General features: G+C 52.6%; 1 protein-coding gene across 1 annotated transcript in view; it reads left to right on the plus strand.

The window, feature by feature from the left end:
• The window catches only part of LOC150059437 (uncharacterized), a 41,545-nt gene that overhangs the window by 4,446 nt on the left and 20,745 nt on the right, over positions 1 to 16,354 (plus strand). The window contains exon 5 of the mRNA XM_090338614.1: positions 10,813 to 10,955. Coding sequence (XP_090194740.1) covers positions 10,813 to 10,955 — 143 coding nt within the window. The remainder of the gene's footprint in view (positions 1 to 10,812; positions 10,956 to 16,354) is intronic.

Genomic DNA, 16,354 nt, shown 5'->3' on the forward strand with positions numbered 1-16,354 from the left:
TGGGATTGGAATGGGGATATCTGGGGGCTGGGATTGGAATGGGGAGATCTGGGGGCTGGGATTGGAATGGGGAGAACTGGGGGGGGCTGGGATTGGAATGGGGAGATCTGGGGGCTGGGATTGGAATGGGGAGATCTGGGCGCTGGGATTGGAATGGGGAGAACTGGGGGGGCTGGGATTGGAATGGGGAGATCTGGGGGCTGGGATTGGAATGGGGAGATCTGGGGGGCTGGGATTGGAGTGGGGAGATCTGGGGGGGCTGGGATTGGAATGGGGAGATCTGGGCGCTGGGATTGGAATGGGGAAAACTGGGGGGGGCTGGGATTGGAATGGGGATATCTGGGGGCTGGGATTGGAATGGGGAGATCTGGGAGCTGGGATTGGAATGGGGAGATCTGGGAGCTGGGATTGGAATGGGGAGATCTGGGGGGCTGGGATTGGAATGGGGAGATGTGGGAGGCTGGGATTGGAGTGGGGAGATCTGGGGGCTGGGATTGGAATGGGGAGATCTGGGGGGCTGGGATTGGAATGGGGAGATCTGGGGGCTGGGATTAGAATGGGAAGATGTGGGGGGTTAGGATTGGAATGGGGAGATCTGGAGGGCTGGAGATTGGAATGGGGAGATCTGGAGAGCTGGAGATTGGAATGGGGAGATCTGGAGAGCTGGAGATTGGAATGGGGAGATCTGGGGGCTGGGATTGGAATGGGGAGATCTGGGGGCTGGGATTGGAATGGGGAGATCTGGGGGCTGGGATTGGAATGGGGAGATCTGGGGGGCTGGGATTGGAATGGGGAGATCTGGGGGCTCGGATTAGAATGGGAAGATGTGGGGGGCTGGGATTGGAATGGGGAGATCTGGGGGGCTGGGATTGGAATGGGGAGATCTGGGGGGCTGGGATTGGAATGGGGAGATCTGGGGGGCTGGGATTGGAATGGGGAGATCTGGAGGGCTGGGATTGGAATGGGGAGATCTGGGGGCTGGGATTAGAATGGGAAGATGTGGGGGGCTGGGATTGGAATGGGGAGATCTGGGGGCTGGGATTGGAATGGGGAGATCTGGGGGGCTGGGATTGGAATGTGGAGATCTGGGGGCTGGGATTAGAATGGGAAGATGTGGGGGGCTGGGATTGGAATGGGGAGATCTGGGGCTGGGATTGGAATGGGGAGATCTGGGGGCTGGTATTGGAATGGGGAGATCTGGGGGGCTGGGATTGGAATGGGGAGATCTGGAGGGCTGGGATTGGAATGGGAGATCTGGGGGCTGGGATTAGAATGGGAAGATGTGGGGGGCTGGGATTGGAATGGGGAGATCTGGGGGCTGGGATTGGAATGGGGATATCTGGGGGGCTGGGATTGGAATGGGGATATCTGGGGGGCTGGGATTGGAGTGGGGAGATCTGGGGGCTGGGATTGGAGTGGGGAGATCTGGGGGCTGGGATTAGAATGGGAAGATGTGGGAGGCTGGGATTGGAATGGGGAGATCTGGGGGGCTGGGATTGGAATGGGGAGATCTGGGGGCTGGGATTGGAATGGGGAGATCTGGGGGCTGGGATTGGAATGGGGAGATCTGGGGGGCTGGGATTGGAATGGGGAGATCTGGGGGCTGGGATTGGAGTGGGGAGATCTGGGGGCTGGGATTAGAATGGGGAGATCTGGGGGGCTGGGATTGGAATGGGGAGATCTGGGGGGCTGGGATTGGAGTGGGGAGATCTGGGGGCTGGGATTGGAGTGGGGAGATCTGGGGGCTGGGATTGGAGTGGGGAGATCTGGAGGGCTGGGATTGGAACGGGGAGATCTGGGGGCTGGGATTGGAACGGGGAGATCTGGGGGCTGGGATTGGAATGGGGAGATCTGGGGGCTGGGATTGGAATGGGGAGATCTGCACAGTGGGGGGTAGAGTTTGGTATGGGAAGACCTGGCCTGGTGAGGCCTAGACGACCATGCTGACCTGGGCCTGAGGGAGGAAAAGGATGCAGCTGTGGTGTCTGGTGGACAGAACAGCCTGTGCCATGGCTCTGGGGGCATAGTGTGTGAGGAGCTGCGGCTGCTCCAGTGTCGAGTGGAGAGGGCAGGGCCGGGCCAGCAGCCCAGTGGCTGTGGCTAGGGCGGACTTGTCCGCTCCTCCAGGCCGGTGTGTGGTCTGCCTGGCCACGCAGGGCTGTTGTGAGCTTCCAAGTCCAAATTCCAGCTAAATTCCAGCAGGTCCTTGTGGATTGACTCTGTGTGTGTGTGTGTGTATGTGTATGTATGTGTATGTGTATGTGTATGTACACATCTGTATGTGTGTGCACATGTGTGCACATGCGTGTGTGTGCGTGCATCTGTGCACCAGTACTGGGGGTTGACGGGAGGGCCTAGGTTCTATTATCCCTTAGTTTTTGCTCAAGGCTGGTGCTTTACTACCTGAGTCTCAGCTTCACTTCTGGCATGGTGGTGGTAGAGATTCGAGTCTTGGGAACTTGCTGCCCAGTCTGGCTTCAAACTGGGATCCTCAGGTCTCAGCCTCCAGAGTAGCTAGGATTACAGCGTGAGTGACTGTGTTCTTTCTAGTAGCGGCCACAATGGGTCTGAATGTGGTGTTCTCCCTAGGGGTGACGCCTCTGTGACAGCCGCCCTGTGTCCTAGGCCACAGTGCACATGGGCTGGCTGCAGCCAAGTGGGTGGCCCGGCCCTGGCGGGTGGGGGAGCGGTGGGTGGACCTGGGGGTGCTCCCTCCCCTGGCCCCCCTTCGGAGCCTCTCAGCTGTGGACAGTGGAAACCCATGGCCGAGCCCCAGCTGGGCTCTAGTCCACCTACCTCTCCCAGGAAAACAAATAACCTGGTCTAAAATCAGGCCCAGAGTCTGAACAGACCATTCTCAAGAGCATCCCGAGGTGGCTGCCCTCAGGCCTTTTGGGATGGCACAGGCGTCACTGGCCTGGGAATGGCGCCCCCAGTCTGGCCCTTCATGAAGGGAAGTCTGCAGCCTTTGTTCAGAAACTGCCTGGGCCTGTAAGCAGGGAAAGCTCCGGCCTGCAGCTGTCCCGGGACCTGCAGCTCTGCAGGGGGGCTTCCAGAGTGGGCCTGGGGTCCTGCCGGCCAGCTGGGGGCTGGACAACTGTGGTCACAAGCCCTCCAGGTGTCCACTGCAGCCCCAGGGAGTGGAAGGGGTTAGAGAGAGAGGCACCTGAAGGCTTTGAAGGAGATGTTTACACTTCCAGAAAACCTCTGGCTCCTGTCAAACCAGATGCCCCCTCCCAGACTCCCAGACTCCCACTTCGCCCACCCAGAGCTCTGCCCCAAGGGATGAAAACATCCCCGGGCCTCCATGGACAGGGCTGGCTGGCCCGGCTGGCCAGGCCTCCAGAGGCTAATCTGCATGTGGTTAATATGCACATACTCTGTTGTGGGAGCCCAAATACACAAATTGGGAAATCAAAGCGCACCCTTCACACCTTTTGCTGGCCTCATCCGGAACATTTATTTGCTTTAAAACAATTTCCTTGGGGAGTTTCCTTCCTAAAAGAAAGCCCTCTCCATTTTAAAGGGGAGTCCCCCCCTTCTGCCTCCTCTCCTTCCCCTCCCCCTCCCCCTCTTCTCCTCCTCCTCTCCCCTTTCTACTTTCCTTCACTAGCTCCCGAGAGCAGCCCAATAAGAGTCAGGGTCTTTTTCAATAGCCATAGGTGAGAGTCTCAGATCCTATGTCTCTACAAAGGGGTGAATTTTACATGGAGTTGGCTGTGATTTCTATGGATGCTTATGCTTTTTGGGGGGGGGGGAGTGAGGAAATAATGACCAAATTCTAGCCCTAAAACCCTGTGAAGGAATGTTAAAAAAGACTATCAACAAAATGTTTATGGATATTAGTAGATTTAAACATGTTACTTACCAAAAAGTAAAAAGGTAAGCATTCCCTCCTTGTAAAGAATTGAAGTATTCAGTGATTTATTTTTATTTATTTTTGTCACTCATAAGGCTTGACCTCAGTTCTACCACTTGAAGCCACAACACCACTTCTGGTTTTTGAGTGGTTGGTTGGAGGTGGCTGGCTTTCAAAGGCGATCCTTGGATCTCAGCCTCCTGAGTAGCTCTGATTACAGGTGTGAGCCATTGCGCCAGCCGTGACTACATTTTTCTAATGAGAAAATAAATAAAAGTATAAAATTTGAGCAATTTAAAGATCCAACAAACTTTAGGACTCATTTTGTTTCACTTTATACTTTTTGGGAAAAACAGAAGGGGGAGTTACCTTAGGGGCAGTGTGTGTGTGTATGTGTGTGTGTGTGTGTGTGTGTGTGTGTGTGTGTGTGTGTGTGTGTGTGAAAGTACTTGGTAGTTTCTAAGTACTCAGTAATTCTGTTTTCTTGCTATATAGACATGAGTGGAACCAAAGGAGAAGGCAAGACTGCATTTGTTTGGTGTATGTCTGATTTGAGACAAAATAGCAAGAGCTATGTAGCCCAGGCCAGCTTTGAACTCCCAATTCTGTCTCGACTTCCCAAGAGTTAGGATTACAGTGTGGGCCAGGCAGCTTGCATTTATTTTGTAAATAAGGCGTTTAAAGCCTCTGCTGTGACGGTCACTCTCATATACACTTCAGGCTTCCTTGGTTCTAACCAGCTTTGGCCCCAGTGTCCTCACTGAGAAGCCATGCTGTGTGGGGCCAGGCGAGCAGAGGGGAGGCTCTCGGAGCCCCTTCAGTGAGCCTGCTCTGCCTGGCTCTTCTGGCTCTCCTTTCACAGTGGCTTCATCCCCAGCAGTTCTTCATAATGTCTTTCTTCGTAATGTCTTTTTGAGGGTGTGGGCAAGTGCAACTGGGGTCCCTGAGTTTTTCTGCTCAAGGCTGGCACTCTGCTGCCTGAATCACAGCTCCACTTATGGCTTTTTGTGGTTAACTGGAAATACGAGTCCTCTCACAGACTTTCCTGCCTTGACTGGCTTCGAGCTGCAGTCTCTGGGTCTCAGCCTCTTGAGGGGCTAGGAGGGCAGGACTGGTGGCTGATGTCTGGCTAGGGTGCTATTTTGAAGGAGTGTGGCCACAGGTCTTCTCATGCCTTGAGTTCCTCAACTTGATTTTGTTCTTAATTATTTTGTCAAATGTAAAGGATCTGAAGAGGCATTTTTATCATCTACACAGTTGAAACAACTAAATCCCAGATTCTTGTTGTAGTTTGTAATAAATCATGGTCTACTCGACTCAGGGCACTTTCCCGGGGCTCGAGCCTGGAGTTCTACCACTTGAGACTCAGCTCTGCTTCTCCCAGCAGCTAGGGTTATAGTTCTCATAGATTCTTAGAACACAAAGCAACTGTGTTGTGTCGCTAATTTTAACTCCAGTGGTTGCCTATTTTTCAACCCACAGTAGAGAGTCAGGCAGTAAAACCTGCAGAAGCAGCACAGGCTCATTCCAGTTTGGGATGCTCCAGAGCAGAGGTTAGTAGTTCTAAGCCAGCCCCAGGCAGAGCAGTCCGTGGCGCTGGGTGTCGGCCATGTGCCTGTCATCCTAGCACAGTGGAGGCCAGTCCAGGTGGGCACCGAGGCAGAAGCCAAGACCCCATCTCAAAAGTCCCGCGTAAGCCAGGGCACCCACTGGCTCACACCAGGAGTCCTAGCTACTCAGGAAGCTGACATCTGAGGATCACAGTTCAAAGCCAGCCCAGGCAGTAAAGTCCATGAGACTCTTAATCACCAATTAAGGGAAAAAGAAGGAAGTGCAGGAAGAGGGGGGGGGGGAGGAGGAGGAGGAGGAGGAGGAGGAGGAGGAGGAGGAGGAGGAGGAAAAGGAAAAGAGCCAGAGTGGAGCTGTGACTCAAGTGGTAGAGCACTAGATTAGCGAAAGAGCTCAAGGACCACACCCAGGCCCAGGTCAAACAACAACAAAAGACTGGAAGCTGCCTAGCTAATGCGGGAGACGCTGATTTCAAATCCAAGAACTGTCTCAAAGCAAGCTTCCTTTAGAGAAACGCAGTCCTGGAATGGGTTCCTTCCCTGAGCAGCTCTCATGCCCCAGCTCACATGGCCTGCCACCACTCGCAGGCAGAGCCCTCCCGCGGGTGGAAGAAATGCTGGTGTTTGCATATTGGAGATGTCGATGCCTGAACCAGAGAGGCGCTGCTGACTTCCCCACTGTGAAGACCTTTGTAGATAAAGAGAACACATTCTAGAAGAAAGGTAATGGAACCTAGACTTAGTAAATGAAGTTTGTATTGAACGGGTGCGCCCATTAGGAGTGGTGGGTACATGTGAGCGGTGGTTTTGCTGGGCAGGTCTGGAAGGACCTTCACAGCTTACCTGCTCAGCACTGGAGCCTCAGCTGCACCCGAGATCCCAGCCACTCAGGCTGAGAGCCAAGGGTCCTGGTTCAAAGCCAGCCCAGGCAGAAAAACACCAAAAAGCCTGAAGTGGAGCTGTGGCTCAAGTGGCGCAACCCTAGCTTTGATTGAAAAAGCTAAGGAACAGTGCCCAGACCCTGTGTTCAAACCCGAGGATTCACACACACACACACACACACACACTAGCATAGGACAGAGCCTGATGGAGAAGCCAGGAATGAGAAATGAAAAAAAATCTCAAGGAAGTTGAATTTAGACTTTTTGAAAAGCTGAGAACAAAGCTCCTACAGAAGTAACATATGGGAAGTGGGGTTGTGGCTCAAGGGTAGGGCAGTAGCCTTGTGCTGAAGAGCTCCCAGGCCCAGAGTTCAAGTCCCACGACTGATCAAGAAAAAAAAAAGAAAAAATATGAATGTGTCACAGATTGAATTCCACTGATAGAAGCTGTAGGTTAAGACCGATTCAAGGTAGGATGTGTTATGCGCCTTATTTACCAGCCCTTCGGCTAGAAATGCTGAACCAGAGTAGCTTTGAACCGAAGCAGGTTACTGTTCTATCAGCCCATGGACCACAGCCTTCAGGGCTAACTTTTCCATGGAACAGAAAGCTAGCTTGCTTGCTTGCTTGCTTTTGCCAGTCCTGGGCCTTGAGCTCAGGGCCTGAGCACTGTCCTTGGACTTTCTCAAGGCTAGAGCTCTAACACTTGAGCCACAGCACCACTTCCAGCTTTTTTGTATATGTGGTGCCAAGGAATTGAACCCAAGTCTTAGTGCATGCTAGGCAAGCACTCTACCACTAGGTCAAACTCCTGGCCCTGGGACAGAAAGATTTCTCACCTCCTTTAGAAAGGAATTCAACAGGAAACAGTGTCCCAATTTAGTTGAAGGTTTAATTCAAATATCAATGGTAAACAACTGCCTTCTTGGGCAACCATTGACCAGGAGGCCCCGGCTGTCACCAGCAGTGACGGCCACCTCCCCAGTTCTGGACACTTTGTCATAGTCTCAGGCTATCTTTCAGCCCATTTACATTTACTGATTTGCTCTGTATTCCTGTGGGAAATATTCCTTTAACTATCGACTTGAAATATGGGCTATAAGAATCGAGTACAGAGGAAAACCCTATGAGAGAGGCCTGAGAATTCCTCATCCCCGAACTCGCATGCGCTCCCCGAGGTGGCACAGCGTTTGAGTTGAGTCTCTGCGGATGCTCTTTTGGAGACACAGCCTGGCTGTGTAGCACAGGCTGACCTCCAGCTTCCATCCTCCACCCTCCTGCCTCTTGCCTCACAATAATTCCTTTTGCAATTCTTAAGCTAAAAATGATTTGTCGTCTATCCTTCAGCTTTTATCAAGGCCTCAGTGAAAAATGCTTGCGGTTGATTATTCTTCCTGCTTCCCAGAAAGGGATTTTTATCACATACAAGGCAATTTTGTAAAGAAACAATTCTCGTTTTAGGTAATGTTTTGTGGGTGTTTGCTTGCACAAATATCAAATGCAGACCTGGAATTTACCCTTCTACTCTTTACCACGAGCTTCCTAAAGTACGTAAGAGGAGCGTAGGAAATGGGGTCCTGCTGTGTCCCCCTGCTGTGTCTTCCTTGAAGTTCCTACCCCCAGCTGTGTGTGGTCTACTGCTGACCAGGGAGCCCCACAGGGTGCCAGGGCCCAAGGCAGAGTGGGCGGGCAGAGTCCTCCGGTTTGCTGGAAGGCCTGGGGTCTCCTCATCTGCCAGATGCACACCCCAGCTGTGATCTTGTTTAGCGCTGACAAGACAGCTGAGGAGGGGTTACAGTTTGAGAGTGACACTTTGGTGACTCACAGATTGATTTTAGCTCTGGGCTGGTGGCTCAAGCCTGCAATCCCAGCTATCCAGGAGGCTCTGAGGATTCTGGTTCCAAGCTAGTCAGGGCAGGAAGGTGGATCAAACTTTTATCTCCAACTGACTATCAAAAACCTGGAAGTGTAGCAGTGGCTCAGGTGTAGACTGCCAGCCTGGAGCACAAAAGCTCAGGGACAGCACCCAGGCCCTAGATTCAAGCCCCAGGGCCAGAGCGGGTGCACACACACGGACACACAGTTCCGCAATTTGTTTCCGTTCTTTGAGAAAAACCATTTTAAAAGACTGGTTGGAAAATGGGTCAAAAGCTCCCTTGCTACTTTTCCTGTGGAGGCTGTTTAAAGTCCCCTGTCCTCTAGGGGGCCTTGCTGCCCCTCCAACTTGATCCCCCTGAGAAGAGGGGAGATCACAGAATGGGGGAGGGAGTTCACAGAGTCGGGGGGGGTCACAGAGTGGGGGAGATCACAGAGTGGGGGGAATCACAGAGTGGGGGTCACAAAGTACGGGTCACAGAGTGGGGAGATCACAGAGTGGGGGAGATCTCAGAGGGGGGGGTCATAGAGTGGGGGGTCACAGAGTGGGGGGAATCACAGAGTGGGGAGATCACAGAGTGGGGAGATCACAGAGTTGGGGAGATCTCAGAGGGGGGTCACAGAGTGGGGGGTCACAGAGTGGGGCTATTCCTCGCCGCTGTCTGGGAGGGGGTCCCAGCCTGGGCTCTAATGGCACAAACTTGAAGGCCAGGAGACTACAAACAGCTTTATGGCCTGCCGGCGGGGCGCGGGCCTCCAAGCTGCAGCCGGCAATCCGCAATACTCGGCCTGCGGCGGCGGCAAGACCCCCGGGGTGCGCTCATTAGCGCCCACTCTTCTTAATGGCTTCCTGTGGCTGGGTGTTTACTTGTCATTTGTTTGCAGCTTGGTTTCCCAGCTACTGAGCCCCAGACTGGCCAAGGGTTCTGCCCATTCATCCCGTCCATCCTGTCCCCCTGTCCATCCCGTCCATCCCGTCCATCCTGTCCATCCTGTCCATCCTGTCCCCCCGTCCATCCCGTCCATCCTGTCCATCCTGTCCCCCCGTCCATCCCGTCCATCCTGTCCATCCTGTCCCCCCATCCATCCCGTCCATCCCGTCCATCCTGTCTATCCTGTCTATCCTGTCCCCCCCCCGTCCATCCTATCTATCCAGTCCATCCCATCCATCCAGTCCCGTGCAGTGGATGTAGGGAGCTGTGCTGGCCACGAGCCCCCGTTCCAGGCAGCCCCCTCCCTCTACCTGGTAGGACAGGGCAGGCCCGGCGCCCCCGCCCTCCACCCTCCGCCCGGGACTGGGGTCCCCACTCCGCCTGCCCCGCTTGCGCCCTGGCTCCTGGAGAGCCGTGTCCTCCGCCTGTGCTGCTGCAGGCTTGCCCTCCCTGAGCGGCGGTGGAGGAGACGAGGACACGGACACTAGGGTGGAGCGCCCGGGCCGCTCCCCAGTGGGTGTCCGCGCCCCGGGCCACCCCGCGTGCCCAGGCTCCGGCCCCTCCTCTGCGGCATGGCCTCCCGAGTTCCAAAACACGCAGAGCCAGCGTGGGCTTCTGACCCACGCAGCCCGGAAAACCAAGACCCGAGGGCCTCTCCCCATCCCACCCACCCCCCCACGCCGGGCCTGGATGGGCAGAGGGGCCTCCTCCCCCAGACAGCGGGCCTGGACGGGCAGAGGGGCCTCCTCCCCAGACACCAGGACTGGACACTGGGCCTGGACGGGCAGAGGGGCCTCCTCCCCCAGACAGCGGGCCTGGACGGGCAGAGGGGCTCCCCCGCCTCACCAGGCCTGGACACCGGGCCTGGACACCGGGCCTGGACCGGCAGAGGCCTCCTTCCCTGCCCCGTGTGTCTGGTGTACAACTGGCAAACACACATGTCCTGTCACCAGCAGCAAAGACACCCTGAGCAGAAGATTGGCAGCAGGTCAAGGCAGACACATTAGAAACGGAGTTTTTAGGGAGAAGCCCGTGGCCTCTTTCTTCCTGTTGCCCCCAAGGCACCCTCCCGGTTCTCCAGTGTTACAGGAAAGGTGGCAGCTGCTGAGGAAGGGTGACACAGATGGAGACACATGGCCCAACTCCTTGCACAGCTACTTAAAGTCCCCACTGGGCCCGGTGGCTCACGCCTGTCATTCTAGCTACTCAGGTGGCTGAGATCTGAGGATCAAGGTTCCAAGCCAGCCCGGGCACTAAAGACCATGAGACTCTTATCTCCAATGAACCTCTAGAAAATGGGAAGTGGGGTTTGGCTCAGGAGTAGGGTGGTAGCCTTGAGCTGAGGAGCTCAGGGACAGCGCCCAGGCCCAGAGTTCAAGTCCCATGACAACAACAACAAAAAGTCCCCAACTATTAACTCCTGACTACTATATTAGCTTAGAAAAGAAAAGAAAACCAGTTGGCCTTTTAATGTAGTCAGCACATGGGATTAAGGGCAGGCTTTCAAAGGTGTCCGGTGCTGGTGGACACGGGCTACATTACTGTAGAAAGTAGTTTCCTGCCAGGTGAGCGGCAGATGACTCAGATGTAAACTCAGAGGCCTGGAAAAGTTCGAAAAATCACCCACCAAAGTCACAATTTGTCATGACGGTGTCACCAGACTGCACACACTGAAATACTGGCTCTCTGGAAATAAGATTGTAGGCTTGCAAAGTGAACTGGCCGAGCTTGGAGTCCTGAAGAACAAGAGTGACAGCGAGGAGTTCTGGAAGCTGATTCAAGAGGAAGCTCGTGGGACAGGAGTCAAAGAAAAGCTCCAGGGGATAAAACTTGAAAGTTGGTACATTTGTCATTTTTACTGTGGACTTCATGTGACTCTGCTAACTCTTCAGCTGTTGTGGTGACAATGCCATGTGACTGGGTTAAAGTTTCACAACAGCTCTTTTTTGTTTTGAAACTTAAAAGCTATTTATTTATTTATTTGCTGGTACTGAGACTTGAACTTAGGGAGGGCCTGGGCACCAATCCTAGTTTTGTCACTCAAAGCTGGCATTTTCCCACTTCAGCTTCAGCTCCACTTATGTATTGTCTTTGCTGGTTAATTGGCAATAGAAGCTTTGTGGACTTTCCTACCCAGACTGGCTTTGAACTGTGTTCTTCAGATCTCCGCCTCCTGAGTAGCTAGGATTACAGGCGTGAGATAGCTGGCCATTTTAATTTTTGATACTTTGCTTAATGAAGTAAGCTCTGAAAATAGCACTCATGATGTTTTCCTTGAGTGTCTCAGGTTGGTATGGCTCGCCCGGAGCTGAGTGAGGCACCCTGCCCACTTTTCCCTGTGGCAGTGCCAGGCTGCCTCTGTTACCAGAGTGAGGAAATCCATCTCAATAAACGTTGAGTGTTTTTACCAGGATCTAGGCACAAATACATGTGACAAAATGGCCCAGAAGGGTTTAAAAATGCAATATTTCCAAAAAGCATTTGAACAGTTGAGAATAGGAAGGTTTTAGTGTATTTCGACTGTCCTGGGATTTGAACCCAGTGCCTCAAGTTTGTTGGGCAAGTGCTTTGTTATTAATCCAGGCTTCCATTGTTGTCTTTTGCTAGTTACTTTTTGAGATGAAGTCAGACTTCTTTGTGGCTAGGATAACAGGTGTATGTCACCATGTCTAACTCTCCACTGAGGAGTGTTCTCAGGAACAGTCCTGTCCAGGCTGTCCTTGCGCTGCAGTTTTCCTCCTCTCAGCTTTCTCAGCTGAGAAAGGATCACAAGCATGAGCCACGGACACAAAGGGGCTGAGCCAAGTGTTTTTTTAATGGTGGGTTACCAGTAGCTGTCTGAGTGCAGCAGGAGTCCGGCAGCAGCGCGTGGGAGTGAAGCAGTCTGTCCTGGGTGACTCGTGGCCTTCTGTGCTTCAAGAGACTCACAGAAGAGCTCAGCAGAACTCAGTAGATACCTGCCTGAGATGTTAGCATAGACCCAGCGGACAGACAGACAGACACAGGAGGTCACACAGGTAGAACGGATAGAAGACATAAAAAGGGACATAGGAGGGGATACAGTGGGGAGACCCAGAGGCAAAATGGAAGAGATACGGAAGGTGACAGGAAGAGGCAAAGGCAGACGGCACACCTCCCTGCTGAAACCACTGCAGTTTACAATTTCCACGCTCAGTTCAGGTGAGGGCCTGTGTTAGAGGCTCTCTCTCTCTCTTGCAGGTCGCTTGCTGTTTTACGAACATGCTGAGCTGTCTGGCTAAGGGACATGTCCATCCTCTTTGTTCTTTTTGAATTTCATTGTGAGTCAGGGTCACAATGTAGTTCTCTTGCCATAGCCTTCCAGGCCTGTGAGATTGCAGGCCTCGCTCTATCCATTACCATAAACAAGAAGAATTTCGGGGGACAGGCTCTCACTCGAAGTGCTCAGCCCTCTTCCCAGCCTCCTGGGTGCTGGGGTAACAAGAATACACCCTCATGCTCAGGTTAAAAAGTTGTCAGTGATATACAGAGTGAAATATGCATTTCAATAATTCAGAAATATACAAAGTGAAATATACATTTCAATAATTCAGAAATATACAGAGTGAAATATACATTTCACTCTTTTTTTTTTTTTTGGTGGGTTGTAAGACTTGAACTCTGGGCCTGGGCGCTCTCCCTGAGCTCTTCAGTTCAAGGCTACTGCACTACCCCTGAGCCACCATACCATTTCCCCTTTTCTAGTGATTAATTAGAGATAAGAGTCTCATGTTCTTTAGTGCCTGGGCTGGCTTTGAACTGCAATCCTCAGATCTCAGGCTCCTGAGTAGCTAGGATGACAGGCGTGAGCCACCACGCCCGGCTATGAGTACATTTCTTTCTGGATGATGTCACCCCTTTCTTTGCATTCTGTCAGTAGAATTTTTCCACATATTTTTTATTGTAATTAATAGAAGGGTTACATGATATTCACCAGATAGAAGGTGAATTACTTCACATACATTGATACCCTTTCTCATGTCTCGGTCCCCATTTCCCTCCTCCCCCATAGTAAAATTTTTGACTTGGAAATCATGATAACTAAAGACACTCCATAGCACATGCATATCTAAATTATGCTTTTTGAATACTAAAATACAAAAACAACTTGCACAGTTTAGAGGTTCATGTGTTTCCAGTTTAATGCCCAAAGGGAGAATTCGTTTCACGAGCAGGCTGCACTCTACACGTCACTGACGAATCCAGGTTTTCCTATGTACTGGCTGAGAACCCTTACGATCCCACACACTCAGCTTCTTGATAACCTTTAACATTTCTCCCCAGTGGTGAATTCTAGACCTTGGGCAGCTCCATGGAGGCAAGAAACCAGATCACATTCCAGTGCCAGCAAGCAGGGTGGACTCCACCAGGGAAAGCAGGTGAGTTCTCGTCAGAGGAAACTGCACTCGCTAACAATAAGATATTTCTATTGCCTTACGGAAAAGTTTTCCACGTCTACTCTCTTCCAAGCTTTCTCATCATTTCACACCAGAGTGTCCATTCAGGAAAATGATTAGTGTAACAGGCCTTTTTTCATCATTTATGTTGTTACTTAGAAGATATAAAATATATATATATATATATATATATATATATATTCCTGTCTACAAAGAAAACAGTTGATCTGTGGAAAGCAACCCCAAACCTCCTAAGTAACAGAACAAGCAACTGCAGGCACTCTTTCAGAGTCCTTTACTACAGGACATCAGGGCACAGTTGGTTAGGAAGGCTTTCTGAGAAAAGGAGGCATTTTCCAGCCTTACAGCAAGGGAGGGCCGTCCAGGCTGAAGGAGTCTCTTCAGCAAGCCACAATGCTACACTTGGACCGTCATGACAGAAGGGTCTTGGAAGCTTCTGGAATAGCAGGAGCTGTACCCCTTGATTGCTCTGCGCCCATCAGGCTGCACCCTTGCCCACAGTGGTGATGGGAGAACTGAGTCTGGGAAATCTAGGTCTGGCTTTTGACCTTGCTCCCTGGCAGGTTTCGTGCAGGGCTTCAACCTCTCTGGTCCCCCAGATCCCATCTTAGTCCCATCTTGTCCCAGCGTGTAGATTGTTGTGTGAGAGACCCACATGAAAGGACGTGGTTGAAGATGTCTTGTCACATGTGATTTCCTTCCAAACGTTTTGTGAGCTTGAGTCTTGCTGTGTAGCTCTGTCTGGCCTTGAACTTGTGCTCTTCTTGCTTCAACCTCCTGAGCACTGGGGTTGTGTCACCACGACCAGCCCTGGTGCTCTTCTCTTCTGGTCTCCTGAGGACACGCCGGGCCACCGAGGCTGCTTGGAGAAGGGTTGGCCTTTCCATTGGGTCAGCTCCATCCTGTCCATGGACAGGGCGTGAGCTGTCCCACCCAGCAGGGTGCCAGCAAGGGCTGGCCACACACTTGGGTGTGAGGAGCACGTCATTCCCAGGTTTCTGTACGGGCCAGGCAGTCAGATGGCTGAACATTTAATTTGCGGTGTACATTCATCTTGGGAATGGCATTTTCTGGAGCGTGGACAAAATGGTCCCATGACTGTCGACTCAGACACGTCTGAATTAGAGCGAATCTTAGGAGACATTCTTTAACGAGGAAGAGTGATTGTCTCAAGAAGTGCTAGAAATGTGGAACTCCCCAAAATGATCAGCCCTTTATCATCTGATTACATTACCTGAGTGTTTTGGTTTTCCCTCTTTCTGGAGACCCTCTGGGCTGCAGCACCGGAAGCATGCACAGCTTGGAAAGTGTTTACTACCAGCCAGAGTCAGGAAGGCTTTGTTAGAAGACAGAGGGTTTTGTTGAAGACCTCAGCAGGAGAATGAAAGCTTCTCCTAGGAGAGTGAGGCTGGAGAGCTGAGCTCTGGAGCCGCTCGTCATGGGCGCTCAGAGTCTGCACAGCTGAGGAAGACTGTGTGAGGGGAAGGAGTTCATTTCAGCAGAGCGTTCCACCATCTCACCACAGGCCACTGTGGACTGCGCTGTGCCTTCCACCCTGAGATTGCTGTGCTGGAGCCCTAAGCCCACGTGGTACTGCTTGGGAAGGTAGTTTACCCGAGGTCACTAGGATAGACCCCATGGTGGGGCTCGTACCCTGTAAGAGACACGGAAGGCACACACTCCTCTCCTGGGAGCCCAGTGAGGGGCTCACACAGAGCCTTCCACACTCCAGGAAGGGGACTCACACCAAGTCACCCACATTCCAGGAAGAAGATTCACACCAGGAAGGCCATGCCCCACTCAGAGAGCTCACACCAGGCCATCCACACTCCAGGAAGAGAGCCCACACAAGGCAGCCCCTCCCTCAGTTCTCCCTATCACTCCCTCACCTTTTTCTTACACCTCTCCCATCTTTCCCCTGTTCTTACTCCATCCTCCCCCACTCCCCCACCTTCATCCATCCTCCATCCCTCCCCTGCAGGAATTGGGTTCTGAGAGGAAGGTGTGCTCAGGAAGAACCTAATATGTACAGTTTGAAATGCTTCATGACAAATACAGAGGAGAAGCCACTGGAACAATAAAAATAGATGGTGTGAAAGACAAATGTATTCTACAGAAAACCTCTAGGTGAGGGCTTGGATGTGTGCACGCTAGTGCACAGAGCAGAGACACGCGTGGCAGTGTGAGTGCATTCACGCACGATGCTGGTGGCGGTCCCATCCACATATGGCGCTGGTAGCAGGTCACGACCACGTGGAATGCTGTGAAACAGCTGATGCCCGGTGCTCAGCTCCGTGGATGCTGATGGGGTGGCAATAGGACTTATTCGCGTATCAGCTGGAGTGTTTCCCCATTTCCCCGTGTCGTTCGCGGACGATGCGGGGTGGCGATGGCCCCGCAAGCATGGCCATGGAAACAGGACCGTCTGTGCCATGTCCAGGCAGCCCAGCACACACAGGCTGGGGCCTGGCTCCAGTCTATGGCCAAGCCCACAGGCCTTTGCAGCCCCCTCCCTGCAGGACGGAGACACGAAGTCATGGGCTCTGCAGGGCAGCGTCCACGGGAGAGCGTCTTGTGAGCGGTGACCCTGAGCCCGTATCAGTCTGTATCAAGACCAGGGGCAGGAAGTCATTTTGAGCCTGAAAGACCCATTGCTTTCCTCTGCGCTGTGAGACTCTTCACAGAGACCTCTCTGTGGAGGACCAGTCAGGTGAATTTGAATTGGTTTCACCCCAAGAGGCGGTTGCAGCTCACACCCAACTGTGAGAAATGCCCTGCCTTTAATCTGTTTGGTCTGCTGGGA

This window comes from Megascapheus bottae, chromosome 8 (assembly GCF_031878675.1).
Source record: "Megascapheus bottae isolate mThoBot1 chromosome 8, mThoBot2.hap1, whole genome shotgun sequence".
Lineage (NCBI taxonomy): Eukaryota > Metazoa > Chordata > Mammalia > Rodentia > Geomyidae > Megascapheus > Megascapheus bottae.